The 21855-nt window shown below is 40.7% G+C and overlaps 1 protein-coding gene across 1 annotated transcript in view; it reads right to left on the bottom strand.

The window, feature by feature from the left end:
- MANBA (mannosidase beta) overlaps positions 1-20894 on the bottom strand; it is a 58454-nt gene extending 37560 nt beyond the window's left edge. Inside the window, exons 1-5 of the mRNA XM_070948431.1 lie at positions 20647-20894; positions 16225-16319; positions 15499-15604; positions 11939-12109; positions 3387-3510 (exon numbers count right to left, since the gene is read on the bottom strand). Coding sequence (XP_070804532.1) covers positions 3387-3510; positions 11939-12109; positions 15499-15604; positions 16225-16319; positions 20647-20862 — 712 coding nt within the window. The 5' untranslated portion in view covers positions 20863-20894. The remainder of the gene's footprint in view (positions 1-3386; positions 3511-11938; positions 12110-15498; positions 15605-16224; positions 16320-20646) is intronic.
- Between the last annotated feature and the right edge of the window lie 961 nt (positions 20895-21855).

Raw genomic sequence — 21855 nt, 5'->3', positions numbered from 1 at the left:
GTCTGGATTCTCTGCAAATTGCTTCTGGGCTTTCTGCCAATCTTAGTAAGATTGTGATTACTTTATCTTTGTTTTCTTGTAGGCTGTTAAGGAAGTTTATTAACAGCCTATGTTTGGAAAAAACTGAGTTATTTTAGTAAATTTAAGTTTTGTACAAACTTTGTGTGCGCTGTGTTCTTTGGGGTCCGTAGCTGGGGCAGAACAATTATAGTTATAGCAGCACAGAACCAGTCTTTTAAAATTCTTTACTTAATTTGCAACTGAAGGATACAGGATGGAACATGGAGAACAAAATCCCCAACAATTCTTCAAGGGCAAGACTGCCAGTTTGCAGTGACAATAGCATTACTAATGGAGGAGCAACGAGGACCAGGAAACCGGTAGCCTGCTAGAGAGATTATTTGCAATGAAACAGAGGATATTCACATGTTCCTCTTGGCCATCTCACCATTAAACAAGCGTAATAGTATTGAATTTTGCCAAGAAAATTTCTCAGGTATTCTTTCTCTTTTAAAATATAAGTCAAAACCAGATAAGTGAGGATAATAAAAATTATTCTCCCCCCCGCCCCGGCCTGGTACCAGTTATATTAATGACACCAACCATTGGGGCACTCCTCCTCTTCTGTTACATTTGCTGTATTTTGGGGAAAGATCTTAACTTTTGGACAACACAATCACTGCAGCAGAACAAACAAATGCTGCATTCAATCCAGATGAGTGAAATCATCTTCTGTGCTGCAAGTTGTGAAGTGGGTGAAATGCTGGAGGAGAATGAATTGAATCTGTTGTGTCTGAATCTTAAGGAGTTTATGCTTTTTTTTCTCTTGGTCACTCAAGTGTGCTGGACTCATCGGTATGCTGATAACCGGCGATAAAGTTTCCCTAGAGCATCTAAAACAATCTTCCAATTCAATTCATCCAGTCGGAGTATTCCCAGAAAGAGTTTGGTATTTGGATACACCAGAATAAACTGTACTTTGCTGAAGCTTTGCTAATGACCTTTTTAGCATACAATAGGCAAATCCTATGAATCAGTAAATGCAGGCAAGGTTTCTTTTAAAGTACAATATCAGGGGTGAAATGCTCCCGGTTCGGACGGGATCAGCTGATCTGGTAGCAATGGTGGCAGGTGGTTTGGAGAACAGGTAGCAAATATCTCTGCCCTCCCCCCCCGCCCATGCCCACCCAATCGCCCGGTGGCCCGGTTGCCGCTTCTTTTAAAAAATGCTTTTAAAAGGTTAAAAAAAGTTCTGATGATCCCAGCTGAGCCGCGCGATCGTCAGAGCCTTTTATTTTACTGTTAAAAGTAAAAAAAAAAAATCGCGCGCCACAGCTGATCACATACCCAACCTCCGCGCTGTTCTACTTGGTGGGCCTTCATTTTACTAACTTCGGAAGTATGGAAGAGTGTGTCAACCTTGAACTGGTCAGGATCGAACTCCTAATTCAGTGAGTTGAATTAGCCTGCAATAGCATTCTAACCACTGTGTCACCACAGCTCAGTAATAGTAAGAATAATTTTTTAAAGTCAGATAGTAGGGTGCTAGGCAGTCTACCAGAAATACAAACTCTTTCCATGCTTAATGTAGGAACCTTATCTTCATTCCTAAAACCGCATTTAGATACTGAGAGCACCTATATATATATATTTTCCCATTTCAATATTCTGGATTGTAAGAGTACTCCTCCCTGATTACATATATTAATATCTCATTTTTACAGCCGATTCCTAATACATTAAAAGCTGATTCATGTGCTGGTCTTGCACTTTGGGTAACCTTTGTATCCAGCTTAACACACTTTCATCATAAGCCTTTATTCAGGAAAGCCTTCATAAAACATGCAGAGCCAAGAAAAGGAACTTTCAGGAAATTGGGCAACGAGCTGACAAGCAAAGAAAGAAAGACAAATCTGTTCAAAGCACAGTAATATGATAGAAGGTCCATAACAACAAGCTAGAAAGTAATATGATAGAAGGTCCATAACAACAAGCTAGAAACAAAGTGTAGTAATAGCAGTTAATATGGAGAGAGCAAGAAGGTTGTTAGGTGAAAATAAGAACGGGCAATGTTCAAAGTTTATGATACAATACAATTTATGGATCTAAACCAGTGGTGAAATGTAAAATTTGTTACTACCGGTTCTTTGGGCGTGGCTTGGTGGGGAGGGGGGGTAATGTGACTGAGTGGGTGTGGCCAACTTTTTTTTTTTTTAACTTTTAAAACCATTTTTTCTACCACGTCTTCGGCCGAAGAGGTTGTAAAAAAAATGCTTTTAAAAGCTCTGACGATCCCAGTTGAGCCGCGCGATCATCAGAGGCTTTTTTTTTTTTACTTTTAAAAGCATTTTTAGGCCGAAGAGGTTGTAGGAATAATGTTTTTTAAAATAATAAAAAAAAGAGCCTCTGATGATTGCACGGCTGAGCTAGGCATGGGGGGGGGCAGGGATTTTTCCTACCAGTTCTCCGAACCACCCGCCACCATTGCTACCGGATCGGGCGATCTGGTCCGAACCAGGAGCATTTCACCCCTGATCTAAACCAATGGATATTTGAAGAATTATCCAACAGTAACTACTGGAAACCCTTCATAAAATCAATTTTATGTTCTGAAAAAAGAGGTAAGCACACAACTGAAGACAAATAAGACATCCCTGATAATAAGCCCAATCGGGCTTTTGAGTGCATGCGCTAAAATAAGCCCTCCCCAAAAATATTTAAACGCAGAGCTGGAAATCAGGTAAGATGGCAAGAGGAGCCCCATCTTGCTCCAGGTGCCCCAAAATAATAAGACCTTCCCCAAAATAAGGACAAGCGCTTATTTCAGGGTTCAAAAAATATAAGACAGGGTCTTATTTTCAGGGAAACACGTAACTAAAAACACAAAAAGAGTCTATTACTACAGAGGCCTATGAACAAGAAATGCCAATTCAGGTAGTCCTCGACTTACGACCACAACTGAGCCCAAAATGTATGTTGCTAAGCAAGACATTTGTTAAGTGAGTTTTGCCCCATTTTATGACCTTCCTTGCGACATCTGTTAAGTGACTCACTGCAGTTCTTGAATTAGTCACACGGTTGTAAAGTGAATCTGGCTTCCCCATTGATTTTGCTTGTCAGAAGGTCGCAAAAAGGGATCACATGAGCCTGGGACACTGCAACGGTCATAAATACGAGTCAGCTGCCAACCTTCTGAATTGGATCGTGTGATGCTGCAATGGTTGTAAATGTGAAAAATAGTCATAAGTCATTTTTTTCAGTGCAGTTGTAATTTCACTAAACAAACTGTTTTAAGTCGAGGACTATCTGTAGTTGTCTTAAGTTTTAAAGTATCAAAATACGATTACTTCCCACGCTCAGTCAAGAGTTAAGAAAGCAAGACTTACCATAGAAAGGAGTCACAGAGAAGTAGACAAGTTGATAAAGATTATATGCTTCAATTCTAACATCCTTCCAAATACCCTGAGTGGGGAAAGAGGGGCCCCAGTCCCAGCTAAATGAACACTGCTCCTGAAATAAATGAGACAAAACACAAAGTGAACTGCACAATGAGCACCTGCAATAGGAAAACACTAGATTCTGCAACATTCAGGGGATCTGCATTTTTTTTTTTTTTTTGGAAAGACATTTCAGGGTTGGTTGCAGGACTGAAATATGGTACAATGACCATCGTGTGTAGCAAAATTGAATGTGGAGACACTTTGTGGAGTTTTATGGGCTTTGAGGAATTGTGGTGAAGCAAAGGGTTTCATTTTCAAAGAAAAGATTGAATTTGCTGCCAGATTTGAGTAAGTGGGGATCATAAAACAGGACTGAAGGTTTAAAGTGACTTGTGGGTTGCTCATACTTGTATAGTGAAATGAACAAGTTTTGACATACATTGTAAACAAACCGCATTTCTAACCCATTCTATCTCCAAAGGGAATTATTTATTATTATTGTTGTTGTTATTACTAAAAACCTCAGTAGGGTGAACAGAAAGAAATATAAATAACAAGCCATTTGCCAGTATGGAGGATGACTCTAACACAGCTTCCTTTTTATATGCTTCCTAGCTTACAGAAATCCATTCTGAAGGGGAATAGAATTTTTCACAGAATCTGTGAATATTAATTATATAAAATAGAAAAAATAGCAAAATAAATTAACAGAAATGGTACGCTGGCTTGGTGAGCTCCAAATGGAGAGTGATTTTCGAGATCAGAATGATCCTAAGTAAATCAAAATTAGTTATTTTAAAAAGTTTGTCAATGATGGCTGAGTCCAGGGGTGAAATGCTACAGGTTCAGGCCAGTTCGCCTCAACCGGCAGTAAAAAAATGCTACTGGTTCGCTGAACTGGTAGTAAAAAAAATGTAAAAAAAAAAAAAAGATGCGCGATCGTCAGAATTTTTTAAAAAAACTTTTTAAACATTTTTTTACTACCTATTCGCCTGAGCCGGTAGTAAAAAAATGCTTTTAAAAAGTTTTTTAAAAGGTTCTCATGATCGCACGCCACAGCTGATCACACACACCCCCCGCGCTGTTCTACTTACCTTCCCAAGCCTCCTTTTGGTGCGCACTGCATGTGTGCATGCGCAGCTCGCGTTTGGTGCACACTAGGCATGTGTGTGCAGCACGCATTTGTCACATGGTGCGCATGCGCAGCCAGTGAAGCAGTAGTAAACCACTTCAGATTTCACCACTGGCTGAGTCCCTTGTTTTTAAAACGACTTTCCATTTTGGAAATGAAGCTTACTTTTGGTGTTTGAAACAACTTCCTAATTTTAGGATTTTTTTCGTTTTAATGGTATTTCTTTTCTCAGAGTCTGCAGTACATTTGCAAGCTACAGAGGATTAAGATCCGAATGTCTCACTATGGTCACAGTTACGGATTGAGACAAGAAATCTTTTAGGAAGGATAATGTACAGCATGGATTTTCTCACCCATCAACCACTGATAAGCTTCCACATTCATAACACCATCCACTGCTCTAGCTTGGCTAAGAAACAAAATCCAACTACTATCCCAGTTCAAAAAAAATACTAAGAAATATCAATTATGCTTCAAAAATAGTTAAGTGCAATTCACGTGCTTCAGAAATAATTTGTTCTTCTCTCCGAGATTTAGAAATTCCAAAGGGCCACTTGACACATTAACTTGTATCCCATCGAGTGGCACTTCCATGCGCAAAACGCTACCAAATGAAATGATAGACCCTTGCATGTGGCAGCAATCCACACATACATTTCATCACATGCTAGCTGTCAGGCTTCATGTCAACGTACGCAAAGCTGTCATAAGACTTGCCGCATGAGGCTACTTTGAAAGCATGTTAAGTGCTACATTCCATTTCTAAATGATGGCAAATGTATATGTTACCATGCAAAACAAAAAAGAATAGCTAGAATAGCAGCATCGGAGACTTTTATTCCTGAATCCATCGTTCCTTAATTTCAACTTCAAGATTGGGCAGCGTAGTTTATGACAGGCCCCTGAAAGGCTCTCATGGAGTTTTCTTTTACAACTGTCAAAATTTCAGAAAATTTCAGCTAATCTGGGGATGAATCACGCTATAGTTTTAAGAAGTTTGCAGTTCTCAAGTTTTCTACTTGAAAGCCGCATGTGGCTCTTTCATCCCTCTGCTGCAGTTCCCTGTTGCCGGTCGGCTCCACAATTGATAGGGCTTTCGGTTAGGACAGGTAGAGGAAAAAGGATGCCGTGCTAGGAGGAGACTCTATGGTGGGGAAACCGGATTTCCGGTCAGCTCCAGAATTGAATGGGAGGCTTCCGGTTAGGACCTTTGTGGCTCTTTGAGTGTTTAAGGTTGCCGACCCCTGCCCTATACGAACAAGCAAACAAACAAAAATGTTGGGCAGCCAAAACAAACAGAAAAGTCTTAGTTCCCGCTTTTGAAGAAAAACACCCTCAGGACTTTAGCTTCTAAAACTAAGCAGTTTAGGTTTAACATAATTCAGTAATCCAAGAATGAGACATCCAGAATCAGATTATCTATGCAGCACCAAAATTTAACAGCCGCGCTGCTTTCCATTAACTTTATATGAGTTCATTGAACTGATCTGTAAACTAATGCAAAAAACCACATTCCACTCGGATGTGAGGCTTTGATCACAAGAAAACATTAGGGCAAAAAAGTTATTGACCACTCCTGGACAGATACCCAAAACATGGCCTTGTAATATCCCCCTCTGGGCATACAAGTGACCTTGCTAAAGTTTTACACTGTGACCTACCATCTAAATTTATAACCCTAATAATCAGTAGCTGAACCATACTAATTTTGGCAACACACACTGCACTTGCCTCATTTGTTCCCTACATCCCAGGAACTGGCTTGCCTGCAAGTAGATCAAATTACAAGTAATGTGAAGCAGGCATTGTGCCTATTTCTAGTTTATAACCCTGGGAATAACCATTTCTTAGAACAGAGGTTCTCCATCCCCATACCAATTACCTTTCAGCTTGACTGCTGCTATGATGCAAATGTTTGGTTTCAAATCTATACAAGCAGCTGGTAAGAATACAGCAAGGGAAATAACTTCAGACTGGAGTCACACACTTCTAAAACCTAAATCTGCACGTGGCAACTACTCTAAATGTTCCCCATGGAAAACAAAGGTGACAGAATCGACATAGGCAGATATAAAATATCAGAAATAAAGGCATGAATCCAGGTTTCATGTGCTATAAAATCATTTTAAAATTCTAAATTATATTTAGAAAATAAAATTTGATCATCAGAGGAATGATATATAGACATTTAGTGTAAACTCACCTTTATTATTCATTTAATTATATTTTGTATTTCTTTACTGCCCATCTCCCTCATTTTCCTGGAACTTTTTACTTCCATATCCCTGCTCTATCAACTTAAAGTTAAGTTTATTTATTTTTAATAAAGGATTAATTTCTTCATTTTCTTATGTACACTACTACAAAGTCAGTGTATAATAGTAGGTCAGAGAAGATAAACAATCCACAGGGCAGATCTCGTTTGCAGAGTGCCTGCACATTGGTAGTTAACAGCTACCTCCATGTAATCAAAATGTTATCATTCAAACACCTGACACTTATTGCAAGTATAGAATGCAACTATGCCATTTTTCTTCAGTGTTACCAGTATACCACGAGCTGCTTCAACAAGGATTTTTCCCCCAGCCTCTTTGAACTCAGTTTGCCCTTCTAAACCACACCATTCTGCATGGGCCGCATGAGAATTGTATTTGACCTTGGGGGGCTGGGGTGGGAATGGCCAGGGTGGACGTGGCCAGCTCATCACTTATGTTGGGGGTGCCTCTGGCAGCCCAAGCACACTGCCAGCGGAAATGGGCTCCCAAATTCTATTTTTGCCTGCAACGGCATCCTGCAACCATCTGCCAGCAAAAATGGAGCTTGGGAGGGCCACCCATGGCCCTCGCGAGCTCTGTTTTCACTGGCAAAGGCACCGCGGGTCATCTTTGTTTCCAGTGCGACCCCGCGGGCCAGATCTAAGCACCCATGCCTTGAGTTTGACACCTCTGCACTAATCCATACACGAAAGAAGCTGTATTATAATTTATATACTCCATAGACATCCATCTTTTCAACTGGCAAATGCACTGCCCAGTTTTGTGCAACAGCAAGTTTCCAAATATAAACATTGGATGCACGTGTCTTTAAAAGTATGTATCGCTTTTATTAAATTAAAATGGCTGAAATTTTGGGAAAGAGACAAATCTTGAAAGATCTGGGTTCTCAGATTGAATCACATAGTACTTGAGACACTTCTAATTCATCCTGTCTCTCTCTCGACAGACACACACACATACGTATGTATGTATTATGTCTTGAGGGGATATGCATTGCTTTTTTTAAAAAAGAAAGAGATCGGTGACCATCATGCACTGGTATGCCTTGGTACCTAGGAGAACCATGCTCTGGTTCAAGATGAACTGAAGCTTGTGGTTCTAAAAGTCACAAACATCAACCATAGGCACTGCACACTGACACATAGGCCTGTTCCAGAGGTGAAATCCAACAGGTTCTAACAGGTTCTGGAAAACCGGTAGCGGAAATTTTGAGTAGTTCGGAGAACCGGTAGCGGAAGTTTTGAGTAGTTCAGAAAACTGGCAAATACCACCTCTGACTGGTCCCAGAGTGGGGTGGGAATGGAGATTTTGCAGTATCCTTCCCCTGGAGTGCGGTGGAAATGGAGATTTTGCAGTATCCTTCCCCTGCCACGCCCACCAAGCACACCATGCCCACCAAGCCATGCCCACAGAACCGGTAGTAAAAAAATTTGGATTTCACCACTGGCCTGTTCCTAGTTAAACGCAAGGAGCAAGGTGGTTTTAAGGATTCACACAACTGGCCCATGCACACTCACCCATAGCATTTCAAAAACACCTGGCTAGCTCCTAAAATCAGTCACATGGAACCCTCAGGAAAAAAAGGCAGCAGCTGTTTTCAAGAGTCTTTCTTTACAAAATGTGTCAGGATTATGGGAGAGTCGAGAGAAGCAATTCCATTTCAAAATCATGTTACTCAGTAAATATCTCTTACCCATAGACAACTAGCTCCACAGCACATATTTGCCTGTTTCACGTATTTAAGTGGGGGCATGCCTAGCTGTAATATCAACTAGCTGTCCAAATTGGCATGAAGAGAGAAGAAGAACTAGAAGACAAATAGAAAGCCAGTTTTGCAGGTAACATTAATTTAAAGGAAAGCGCCTAGAAACACCCTCCATTCAGAGGCCTATTTAGTTTTTGTTTTAAGACATAATCATGATGTTAAGCCAAGCAAATATTCCTGCCATCAGAGCTCTTATCCTTAAAACCTAAACCCACATTAGAAAACTGAAAAACACCAATTTGCTACCAGGTTTTAGTGATATGGTGAACTCAGTCCACAGGTTGCTTCTCTGATCCAAGACTTCAGCCTGCCTTTTTTTATTGCAAATGCCATGCGGTTACTGTTGAATGATGGATAAACCTCCACAAATATCATGATAAATTTCCTTGTAAAAAGAAATACACAGGAGGAATACAGGGGGAAAGATTCATTTTAGGAACCATTTTAACTGATAAAAGTAAAGGTTCCCACACACATGTGTACTAGTCATTCCCAACTCTAGGGCGTGGTGTTCATCTCTGTTTCAAAGCCGAAGAGACAGCACTGTCCAAAGACGTCTCCGTGGTCATGTGGCTAGCATGACTAAACGCCAAAGGCGCACGGAACGCTGTTACCTTCCCACCAAAGGTGGTCCCTATTTTTCTACTTGCATTTTTACGTGTTTTTGAACTGCTAGGTTGGCAGAAGCTGGGACAAGTAACGAGAGCTCACCCCGTTACGCAGCACTAGGGATTCGAACCGCTGAATTGCCGAACTTTCGATCAACAAGTTCAGCGTCTTAGCCACGGAGCCACCGTGTCCCATCATTTTAACTGATATTCAGACTTAAATGCAGTTTCTTCAAGAATAAAAAACTTTTCTCAAACAATGTCTCCCATAACATCACAACTTTTCACAAAGGATACCCTCATCTTCTCTACTAAAAATATAAGGCAATTTAAAAAAAATTTCCCTCCATTCCCAGAACTTTTTCTAACCAGCCTAGGAGAAGCAAGAGAAGGCAAGATATTCTCAGACAGAAAAATGACCCTTTTACATTTTAATTGGTCATGATTAATCATAGCTTTTTCTTTATAGTTTATTTCATCTATGCAATTCAAACACAGAGGCCACACTGAAATTCAACCTAAGTTATTTCTATTATATTTTAATACATTTTAATACATTCCACCCATGTATGATGAAGTTATTCTTTTTAAACAAGGGACAAAGAAGATAACCAAGCTAATAAATTGCTTTATTTCCCACTTTTATTATTTTGATTTAAAAAAAAAAAACTCAAGGCAGCAAACATGCCTAGTAGTACTCCCTCTTCCCATTTTGTCCACAACAACTGTGAGGTGGGTTGGGCTGAGAGTGACTCCATCTTGACCTAAGGTAATTCAGCTGGTTTTCATGCCTAAGGCTGGACTAGAATTTAGTTTCCTGGTTTCTAGCCTGGTGCTTAACCACTAGACCAGCTGGCCCTTATTTTAATTGCCATAATTAAAGCACATCACATTCACAATAGTGGATATGCCTCTCTACTCTAGGACTGCAATCCTAAACACTGTATACATATTAGGGAGTAATATGAACACAAAGGGACTTGTATCAAGATAAACATGCAGAGGATTGTTCTGTCTGATATTTACAGAAACAAGATTGATTGGTCTTTTTAATACATTTCTAGGTGTTATGACTGAACTGAATAATGGCTGTTGGGAATTATCCTCTAATAATCCTCAAATAGATCCCACTACCCTTTTAAAATAGCTTAATAACATCTGACATCTTATTAAGTAACACTTCCCAGAAATTGTCAGGGCAGGTTGCATAATATAAGTAGTTTGGTACACGCGGAACAGCATATGCATACAAAGTTGCATGGCCAAGATTTTTACAAGTCTGTCAGTGTCTTTTGGGATTTCACAAGAGTCAGTTTGCATCTTTTCTCATTGTTGAAATTCTCTGGTGGGACTCGGTCATGAAGTAGAAGGAATAGGAGTTGGCTATTTTTAAAAAATCCGTTCTATTTCAATTACTCCAACCAGGAACAGTTTACAACTGGCTTTTTCTGGCATGGATTATATGAACTCTCTTGTTCTCTATTATTATTTTGTTATCGTTGGTGCTAAATAATCTTTTCATTGTCCTGAAAAGTCTCCATTTCTGTTTCTAAATGCTTTATGTCTCAATAAAGTGTGTTATATACTTAAGTGAGCTTTAAATAAAGGAAAACATTTTAATATTAACTATATAGAGCAGGGGTGTCAAACGCAAGGCCTGGGGGCCAGATTTGGCCCATGGGTTGTTTAGATCTGGCCCACAGGGCCGCCCTGCAAACAGCGAAGGACCAGCCTGCAGTGCCTCTGCCAGGGAAAATAGAGCTTGGGAGGGGCGCATGAGGCTCTCCCGAGTTCCATTTTCCCTGGCAGAGAATTGCAGGAGGCTGTCGCAGCCAAAAACAGAGCTAGGGAGCCCGTTTTTGCTGGCAGAGTGCTCAGGTCACCACAGGGGCCGACAGGAGTGACATCAAATTGGCCACGCTCCCCCAAGCCCCCGAGGTCAAACACAACCCTGATGCGGCCTTCAATGAAATCGAGTTTAACACCCCTGATGCAGAATATTAGAAAAGGAAAATAAAAATCTAAGTCTATCAGCTATACCTTGAATTCTGCAAATATATTTCCTGTCATAATCCAATGTATGCAATTTTCTCTTTTACTTTCAGATAAGAATAGCAGACTATAAAATATTTTATGACGTACTTCTAAAAAGCAGTCACAGCATATTTAAAGTTCATAATTGGGCACGCCATAACTATAATCAATGAAAATACAGGTAGCCCTTGTTTAAGAACCAAAAGTGGGACAGGTCATTCTAAGCAATTATTAAGCAAATAATTAAGCAAATGATTATGATGATTACTAAGCGACTCATCCATAGTTATTATGCAAGACATCTGTGGCTGCAACTTGCAATTTCACTGCCGGCTTCTCCATTGACTCTGTTTGTCAGAAGCTGGTTGTAAAGCACTCAAATGTTGATTATGTGACCACTAGGACACTGTGACAATCATTAACCCAAGGACTAGTCATAAAGCTACTTTTTTCAGTAGCTGTTCATTAAACAGAGCAGTCATTAAGCAAGGGCTACCTACAACAAAGAAGTCAAGGTACATCCCATTGCTTAACCTTGGGTGGACCTATAAAAGTATCCATTGATTATGGATTATTAATAGATATATTTAAGTGATGGAGTTCAGTCACCAAGCAAGGACAATTGTAGGATTCATTTCCTCTGATCGTCATTCTTATAACCTATATGCACACAACAGTATTACCTTTCTGATGAAATTCACGTGACATTCTCCTTTTTGCACAGGTGGGGGACATTCTGGAGGCACTTTGTACGCCTGGTGAATTTTACTTTGTTGTGCAGCATACAAAATAGCAGACAAAAAATGAACTTGAATTGTGTTGATCTCCTTGATGACATCAGTAACATCAAATTTCTATTTCAGGGATAGACCAACAAAGAAAGAAAGAAAGAAAGAAAGAAAGAAAGAGAGAGAGAGAGAGAGAGAGAGAGAGAGAGAGAGAGAGAGAGAGAGAGAGGGTGATTATAGACAAAAAGAATGAATTACTTTGGTGCACAGAATCTTTTGTATGTTGGTTCAGTTATGTGCACTTGGATTCTTCTGTTTTTAGATGTATACCACATATGTGGGCACTGTTAAGAAATATGCATGATTTGCTGATTTGCTGTATGATTATCTTCACATTTCTCCAAAGGAAAGGAACTCCCAGGAAAGATTTTTTTGCTCCGAGCATAGCAAATCTTCTGGATAATAGTAACAACAGCTTCATTAGCTGCTGGTTGGCCCTGTATTTTACAGTGATGTTACCAGAAGAGGTGCTTTTCAGGCAATGCTGAGCTTTCTGCAGAGATGCTTTCAGGAAGGTATTGGGAGGATTTTTTGCCTCACAGATGCCTTATGTTCCCATTTCTACCCTCTTATTATACTTTTCAAGCACAAGAGATACAGCACCTAAAAGCTGTTCCTAGCACTAGGTTACCTCATCTTATTGATGACCCAGATAGTCATTGATTGTCTTACTCATTTCATGATGTTGCTGTTGAACATCAAATTAACCTGCAATAAAACATGTGGACAGTCATCAATCTGGAGGAGGAGGTGCTTGTAGTGAATCCTACATTGTGGACAGGGTTGGATGTGATTACCTCTTAGGTCCTTTCCAATCTATGATTTATGATCTATTATGTCAGTGTGGTTAAACAAGCTAACCTAATTTGTATCGTAGAGACTTGGATGAGAAATCTAAGTGGCCCAGATTTAATCAATTAAATCTGTCCAAATACAGGTTGAATGTGTTTGTGGAGTTGCATCCACACACAGAAATTCCATCCCCATCACCAGGAAACTACTCATTTTGCAATTTGAGTCCCCAGAATGCAATCTGTCTATAAGGGCCTGTATTTCATTCTGGGTTGAAGGAATAGAATAGGGTGTTACTGGCATATCATCCATTCTGTTGTCCAGTAGCCTTTGTGTCTGAACTGGTAGAGATGATCTCTAGTGTCGTCATCCGTCTTCATCCTGGCTTCAATGTGCATTCTGGGTACTCACATTGACCAGTTCAAGACTTTGTGTTCTGTACAATAATTATAGGGCTTTCTCAGTACATCACATGCTTTGCAGGTAAAATGGTCATGTTAATTTTTGCTTCTGAGCAGTTAGTCAGAAAACCAGTGGCTGGAGGTGTGCATGATTTTCTTTTTCCATGGACATATCTATTCTAAATACAATTTGTGTTGACTATCACTCTCATCTACAGGAATGGGGAACCCGTCCCCAAAGTTTTATGAGATTAAAGCACTTCTGACTTCTTTGAGGGATTTTTCAATGCATAAAATAATAAAATTGCAAGCAGGAAAGAACATGATTGAGGTGTATAAAATTGACGCTGTGAGACAAAAGTGAATGGGGGGGGGTGTATCTAATTTTCCCTTAACTTTAGAATGCAGGGATATTCAACAAACGGTAGGAGATTGAACGGTAGGAGATTCTGTACAGACAAAACGAATCCCTTATATGGCATATGGAATTTGCTGTTGTAAGAAGCAACAATGGACACCAGATGATTTTAAAAGAGGATCAGATAAATTCACAGATGAAAAGCAACCCCCAAGACTTTTGATATCTCCAATATCAAAAGCAAAATGTGTATTGATACTAGTTTCTATGAAACAATAGAAATCCATTGTCCCCTTGTCCATCTCATAGATATCCCATAGACAGTTTCACGGTCACCATGGAAACAGAGTACTAGACTAGATAGTTCTAATTAAGGTCTGTTCTTGTGGGATAACACTGATCAATTGACTTATCTCACAATAATTCTGGCCACCTGACTTCTTTGAGGGATTTTTCAATGCATAAAATAATAGAAGGGATTGTGGAAATCTTCTGGCCAATAACTTGGCCAGGAAGGAATCCTCAGACTATTCCAGACAAATGGTTGGACAACTATTTGTTTAATAATTTTCAGTGATGGACCAACTACAGTTACAGGAGGCAGGCTTTTCTTTAACTTAATAGCTCTCACAGTCAGGAAATACTTCCGTATTTCAAATTTTGGTCTTCCTTTGAAAGTTTAAACCTATTGGGTCTTGTCATATCCTCAGATGTTATGGAGAATAAATTAATACCCTTTTCCTAGGACAGCCCTTCAGATATTTATTTATTTATTATTTATTAGTTAGATTTATATGCCGCCCTTCTCCGGAGACTCAGGGTGGCTTACAATGCTTTTAAGCAATAGCCTTCATACTTTTGTATATATCTGCTTAGTAGGGCTTTTGCCCCCCCCTAAGCAGTGTTCTATTTTATACAAGTCAGCTTATTGCCCCCACAAACCGGGGCCTCATTTTACCTACCTCGGAAGGATGGAAAGCTGAATCAACCTTGAGCCTGGTGAGAATTGAACTCGCAGTAATTGCAGGCAGCTGGCAGCTAAATACTACTTTAACAGTAGTTTAGTCCACTGCACCACCAGGCTCCTTCTAATACCCACCAGGTATTAGAAGACTGATATCATATCTCCCTTTAGCATTGTCATCTTTGGGTTAAAATTGCAGAGTTCCTTTAATTCAGTCTATGGCTGAATTTCAGGGCCTCACAAAGTTGGTTGGAGAAAAAAATGTATTTTTAATATTAATACATTAACCAATCATTAAGAGGGTCATCACATGACCCAATCAATTCTACAACCTTTTTTTTTTCAGTGTTTGTTAAGCAAATACAATGGTCAGAATGTGAATACTGTAAACCCATTGTCTGCAATGTGTATTTTTTGCCAAAAACTGGAAGTAAATGCTGGTTGTCAGTTTAAAAAAAAAGTCACAAATCACTATCACGTGACTGTGGGGTGATACAAACAGCTATAAATGCAGGTCAAAATGTGAACACATGAGTATGGGGTGGGGGGATTGGAACTTTGAATCTGGGTTGTAAAGTACATAAGATTTTTTTTAAGTCCATAATTTCAAATGGTTGCTAAGTGACTGTTCGAAGGTTAAGAACTTCCTGTATACATCAGAGTGCAGGATTTCGCACTGCAAAGCACCAGCAAGATTTCAAATTGAGATCTGAAGAGGCAAAACACATCAAATGTATATATTCTTTCCTCAGTCACAGTAGACTTTTTAGGACAACTGTAATATATTATACGCTGCATTGGGAGTTACTATCTTATTTGAGTTAAACTATATAGTTCAATAAGTTGGTAACATTTGAAATGTCCTGAATTTGAGATGTGTTTATTTTTGTTCTCTACTGTGACTTTAACGAAGCAGAATCCTAAAATAAAAGATACTCACATATGTCTGGAACATATTATCCGTCTTTCCAACAGTTACATTATTGACGACAATCTGTGCTACTGTATCTACCCCTTCAAAAACCAATATCACTTTTTGCCATGTGCTACAGAAAAGATAACAAAAAACAGAATTTTGAATCATTTTATTTGTTATATTTACATTCCTTCTTTACAATTTTAATCCCACTCCCAAATTCTATCATTATAACAAATCTGTGAAATAAATTAGGTGACTCATAGATCAGCAATTCTCCTGTTCAAAGATGTGTGCTGCTGTATTCAGGGGGGTTTATTCCTGGATAAAGGTAAAGGTTCCCCCGCACAAGCGTGCTAGTCATTTCCAGCTCTAGGGTTGGTGCTCATCTCTGTTTCTAAGCCGAAGAGCCAGCACTGTCTGAAGACGTCTCCGTGGTCATGTGGCCGGCATGACTCAACGCCGAAGGCACATGGAGAGCTGTTAGTTTCCCACCAAAGTGGTCCCTATTTTTCTACTTGCATTTTTTACGTGCTTTCGAACTGCTAGGTTGGCAGAAGCTGGGATAAGTAACGGGAGCTCAGTCCATTTCGCGGCACTAGGGATTCGAACCACTGAACTGCCAACCTTCTGATCAACAAGCTCAGCGTCTTAGCTACTAAGCCACTGCGTCCCCCTCTATTCCTGGATGAATGCATGCAAATGTGCAGTCTAAACCTTAGTAACCTTAAATTCAGTTTTATTACATACCTGATATTAAAAGGAGCTTTGAATGTTCTGCTATAAGTCCAGTTATCCAAAGAAATCCATCTGTAGGCCAGATCATTAAATCTATAGTAGGGATCCTACAAACCACGTGAAACAAGCAAACGCAAACTTAAAATTGATTGATGAAATAAATTATATAAAGACATTTTAAAGGATATTGGCATAGGAAATTGCAAACAGCTATTAACTAAGGTAAAAGCATTAATGCCTGATTTGCTTTCACTCATCCCTGCTACCTGTTGTTCAATAAAAGAGAGGATTCTACATCCACATCCAGTTGATTCATTAGATTAGGACATTTACAAAATTATAATTTATTTACTACCACCAAAGTTGTGAACAGTACTATAAAAATAAAGTAAAGACTAATGCTAAATAACGAGGCAAAATAAGCAGTATGTAAACCAGTAAAATCCCACAATCAGAGAATAGACATGGTGAAACAGAATGAAAATGCAGACAGGAAAGGCAGAATAGAAATGAACATTGTTTTTAATTTGTTTTTAATTTGACCACACCTAAAAGAAGAACATTTCTCATATACAGTAGTCCCTTCAATGAAATCACCTGAATTGCACAGGATAGAGCCTGATTAGGTGACTCAGTGGCTAAGACACTGAGCTTGTCGATCAGAAACGTCAGCAGCTCGAATCCATAGTACAGGTCTCCTGCATGAGCAGGGGGTTGGACTAGATGACCTCCAAGATCCCTTCCAACTCTGTTACTGTAACTGGAATGAAGCGTCCTTCCATGAACCTCTTTGATTCATCTCAACTTAATATGCAAGCCCAATCCTGAACCTCCTTGTATATTTATAGGTCGCAGGAGTGTTACAGACAAAGCAGTTCCTCCAGCTTTAACTCAGAAAAGCAACATGCTGTATTATCAAATATGGTCAACGTTGTTTTGAATCCCCAACCAGCAATTTTCAAGGCCAAATATAAGAGAGAAACTTTGCATATCCCCAAATCAACCAGCAAAATATTGACAAATGTGATGAAAACAGAAAACAAGCAGGCTGCCTCCAACTCCGATAATAACGATATAACAAATAAGTCTCCAAGCATGTGTTCTTATCTAGGCATAACAACTAATGCAATCAAGTTGCAAACATTAGCATCGGGGAACTGCCGGTAATAGAGATATCACATATGCTTAATAGATGTAGTATGTTAATCTGACAAATGTGGAGAAAAATTGGAGAGAAGGGACAATTCTATGTCCTAACGACAAAGATAGAAGATTTGGAACAGGGGTGAAACCCAGCCGGTTCTGACAGATTCTGGGGAACCGGTAGCGGAAATTTTGAGTAGTTCGGAGAACCAGCAAATGCCACCTCTGACTGGCCCCAGAGTGGGGTGGGAATGGAGATTTTGCAATATCCTTCCCCCAGGAGTGGGGAGGGAATGGGAATTTTGCAGTATCCTTCCCCTGCCATGCTCACCAAGCCTTGCCACGCCCACCAAGCCACACCCAAAGAACTGGTAGTAAAAAAATTTGGATTTCACCACTGATTTGCAGGTCCAATGATTTGTTATTGGTCCCACTTATTAAATTTGTGTAATGATCCACATCTGAAGCAGAAACCGATTTCAAGCATGCATGGGAGTTTGTGTAACCCTCATCAGCAACTCCTTAAAAATCCTGTATCTTCTACACATGCTGTGTGATCCCTCACATCCCATTTGATTTAAGAGGAGCCAACACTTGATACTGTACAGTGCATGAATGACTTTTTCTCCTTCAAACTTTGAAAGCTGCCCAGTATTACTGTTTTTAAAGAATGACTTCTCGGTAGAATCAGATACTATACATTCACAGAGGTTATCAATCTGTGTAACATCATCAGGAAGGAAGCAGCTGTAACTTGTACTGGCAAATCTCAGCATAACCAGAACAGTCAACAACCCAACATTAGTTGAGCAATCAGAAAGATAAGCCACCTACTGTGGAGACATGGGTAATTTATAGAAGTAATTTCCAATCTTTTTTCAAACAGACAATTTGCCTTGCTAATGCACTACAATGTCAACTCAGACAACAAACAAAAATGAGTGTATTTATGCTGTGTAGTTTGTAGCCACAGGCATAGATCATTAAATGTAGACCACCTACCATGTAGGGAAATTATCTGTTCTATTTAACATTCAGCTTTGGTAAAGTCTCAGAAATGCAGAATTGCTCGTGATGGCAACAAAACAAGGCCAATAAAAATGATCAATTGCCTACAGTAGAAAAGGCAACAATATTTGAGGTTGATTATGTGATATATTTTTTTCTTTGCTAGATATAGGAAGAAAGAAGTCACTTAAAGTTCAACTACGTATCTTAGACCATCAAATGAAATTTGAGTGGTAAAACAATTTCTATGATCTGAATAATTCAGTCACAAGCAGACAGGGGTAGAATTAATTAGATATGCACGTGCATGAATTTATACAGATTTGTGCACATATTTCATACACTTAGGCAGTCACTGTGAGGTTTTTCTTGGCAAAAAAAAGCTAGTAGCTGGTTTCAGTGCAAATAAAGAGAATTCAGCACTCACAGTTTGGTTTCAGGACTCAAAAGAAAATGCAGAAATGCTCACTGCAGTATATTCACATGGAAATTACTGAGAGCACTTAATAGAAGTGTCCAGCTCTCAATGAAATTGCTGCCTGACCCTTTCTCAGAAACAGACTTCAAATCCTGAACTATTCCATTACGAGGTAAGCCTTGAAATGTGAGTCATTCATTCCACTATCCTTGAGGGCTCCCTAGCCTTCGTGAAATGCTTAGCAGCGCCTAATCAAGTACCCCAGCATACTTTTAATAATTTGTTCAATAGGATACCAACTGCCACAATGCATCAAGCAGAAGTCGTCAGCTGAATTTGTGGAAAAGCATTATTTTTAAAACATCTGTCTGTTTACTTTCTTTTAACATCCTGGGCTTGTGTTTGGATCCTAATCCCTACCATTATGCTCGAATGAAGCAATACCGTATTTAGAATGCAATTCTATACCAGTCTTCTCTGAAGTAAATTCAAAATCATAACTGCAGGCTTCACAACAAAAGTAGACAATGAATGGGCTTGATGATTAGGAGCCTTTTAGATTTCTGGTGTGAGGTAAAGTATTACAGGTATTTGGTCATTAAAGCAAATAAAAACCATACCCCAAGAAAAGATTGGTTATCGGTGACTTAGTGTTATGCGTGACTATCAAAGGTGGGTTTCAGCAGGTTCTGACCAGTTCTGGAGAACCGGTAGCGGAAATTTTGAGTAGTTTGGAGAACCGATAGTAAAAATTCTGACTGGCCCCGCCCCCATCTATTCTCTGCCTCCTAAGTCCCACCTGATCAGGAGGAAATGGGGATTTTGCAGGAACTTTCCCATGGATTGGGGTGGGAATGGAGATTTTACATTATCCTTCCCCTGCCATGCCCACCAAGCCTTGCCCACCAAACCATGCCACGCCCACCAAGCCACACTCATAGAACCGGTAGTAAAAAATTTTGAAACCCACCACTGGTGACTATGTCCCTTTCTTGGAATGGTTAAACAGCTCAATATTAACTGGTGGAAAGACACAGCCCCATTTAGGCCAGAGCACATCAGAGGAGCAACTTAGTCACCCATGAAACAAGCAAACACAAAGCCCCAGGATATTTTAGTACATGTTCTTGATTCATCTAAGCACCAGAACATTGGATTGGGCTCACAGAAGCCTCACTCAACACTGAGAAAGACTTTCCATCCTTGTTGTGTTTGGTACAGAAGCTGAAATAGTTTTCATTTGGCAACTTCTGAATCACATGGCTGGGAATGACTTCTAGTGCAGGGGTCTCCACCTTGGCAACTTTAAGACTTGTGGACTTCAACTCCCAGAGTTCCTCAGCCAGCTCCTCTGAATCACATGGCTGGGAGGGACGTCTAGTGCAGGGGTTTCCAACCTTGGCAACTTTAAGACTTGTGGACTTCAACTCCCAGAGTTCCTCAGCCAGCTTTGCTGGCTGAGGAACTCTGGGAGTTGAAGTCCACAAGTCTTAAAGTTGCCAAGGTTGGAGACCCCTGCCTAGTGATCTAGTTCAACCCCCTGCTGGAGGCAGGAGCCTTATATCATCCCTGTCAAATCCAAGAGCAGCCCCCTCAGGGACCATTCAGCCCAAATTTGCCACTCTCAATAGTAGACTCAACTGTCTACTAGTAGTAGACAATAGTAGTAGACAATATTAGTAGACTAATAGATCAATAGTAGTAGACAATAGTAGACTCAATACTATTGTCTACTACTATCCACTAACAGGATCCAGTGAACCACAATTACACACACACACCCCACAATCTGGGCTGGCGGGAAACGTCCTGCCAACCCACCTGCTTTCCAATGCGCGCAAAAGCCGGCCCCACCGTCACAATACCTGGATGAGACCCTCTCGGAACAAAGCGGTGTGCACGCAGCCCGGGACTTCGCCTTTCAGAACCAGCGAGCCGTTCGCGTTGTTCACCCGCCAGCTGCCCCGCAGGCTATGCACGGCTGCTCCTGAGGGGCTCGGCGAAGTGGAACCGAGCGGGAAGCCGCTCCCGCACACGGCGATCAGAACCGCCAGCACAAGCAAGCGGTGCCCGCTCTCCATCCTTCACTCTGCCAACAGTGAGAGGCTGCTGGCAGAAGAGGCGGGCGGGCGGGCAAGGGAAGTTTGGAGACCGACGGGGGCGCAGCGGGCAGGAGAATCTCCCAGTCCCGGGAACAACGTCCACCGAGTTTCCCCGGAAAAGCGAAAACTCCCGTGCGCCTTTGGCCTCCGCGCAGAGGAAGAAATACGCCTGCGCGCATCTTCCACGCCTCCGAGCGCGGCAAAGGAAGGCAGGGCGCTTTCGCTTCGCGCGTCCGCAAAACGCCGTTCGGAAGTTGGGGAGAGAAGCCGAACTAACCCGGCTAGTCTAGTGAAGAGAAGGTCCAGGGGAGACGTTTTTTGGTCTCAATAGACCAAAATTGCTCTCCACTCAAAAGGAGTGTCCCAATATTTGTCACAGAGAGGAGGGGGAGGTGGGGTCAACCTGTTTTCCAAAGCACCTGAAGGCCAAACAAGGAATAATGGATGGAAATTGATCAGGGAGAGATTCAACCTAGAAATAAGGAGAAATTTTCTGACAGCCAAAACAATCAACCCAGTGGAACAGTTTGTTTTCAGAAGTTGTGGGAACTTTCTTGGCTGTAAGCTTTCAAGAAGAGACTGGACTGCCATCTGTCAAAAATGGTGTAGGGCAGTGATGGTTAAAATTTTTGGTGCCGAGTACCCAAAGCACGCACACACACACCCGAATGCACACACGTACCATAGGTTCACCATCACTGGTGTAGGGTCTCCTGCTTGGGTGGAGGGGGGGTTGGACTAGATGACCTGTAAGGTCCCTTCTGTTATTCTGTTATTGAAGTGGGTAGCCACATTATTCCCTCAGATGTGATTGATGGTTTGAGTCAGTGGCACTGCCTAAGAATGGCAAAAGGTGGTGCGGGTGCTGTTCTTTTATCACAGCTCCACACCTTGGAAACTTCAGACATGCCCCTTCCAAGTTTTGTCTTGCTGTTAGGCAAAGTGACTCCATTTTTAAAATTGCCTACTCTC

The sequence above is a fragment of the Pituophis catenifer genome, unplaced genomic scaffold, assembly GCF_029215685.1.
Source record: "Pituophis catenifer annectens isolate HBS135680 unplaced genomic scaffold, rPitCat1.0.hap2 SCAF_8, whole genome shotgun sequence".
Taxonomy (NCBI): domain Eukaryota; kingdom Metazoa; phylum Chordata; class Lepidosauria; order Squamata; family Colubridae; genus Pituophis; species Pituophis catenifer.
Note: the sequence above shows the minus strand (reverse complement) of the source record. Positions and strands in the feature narration are given on the sequence as shown.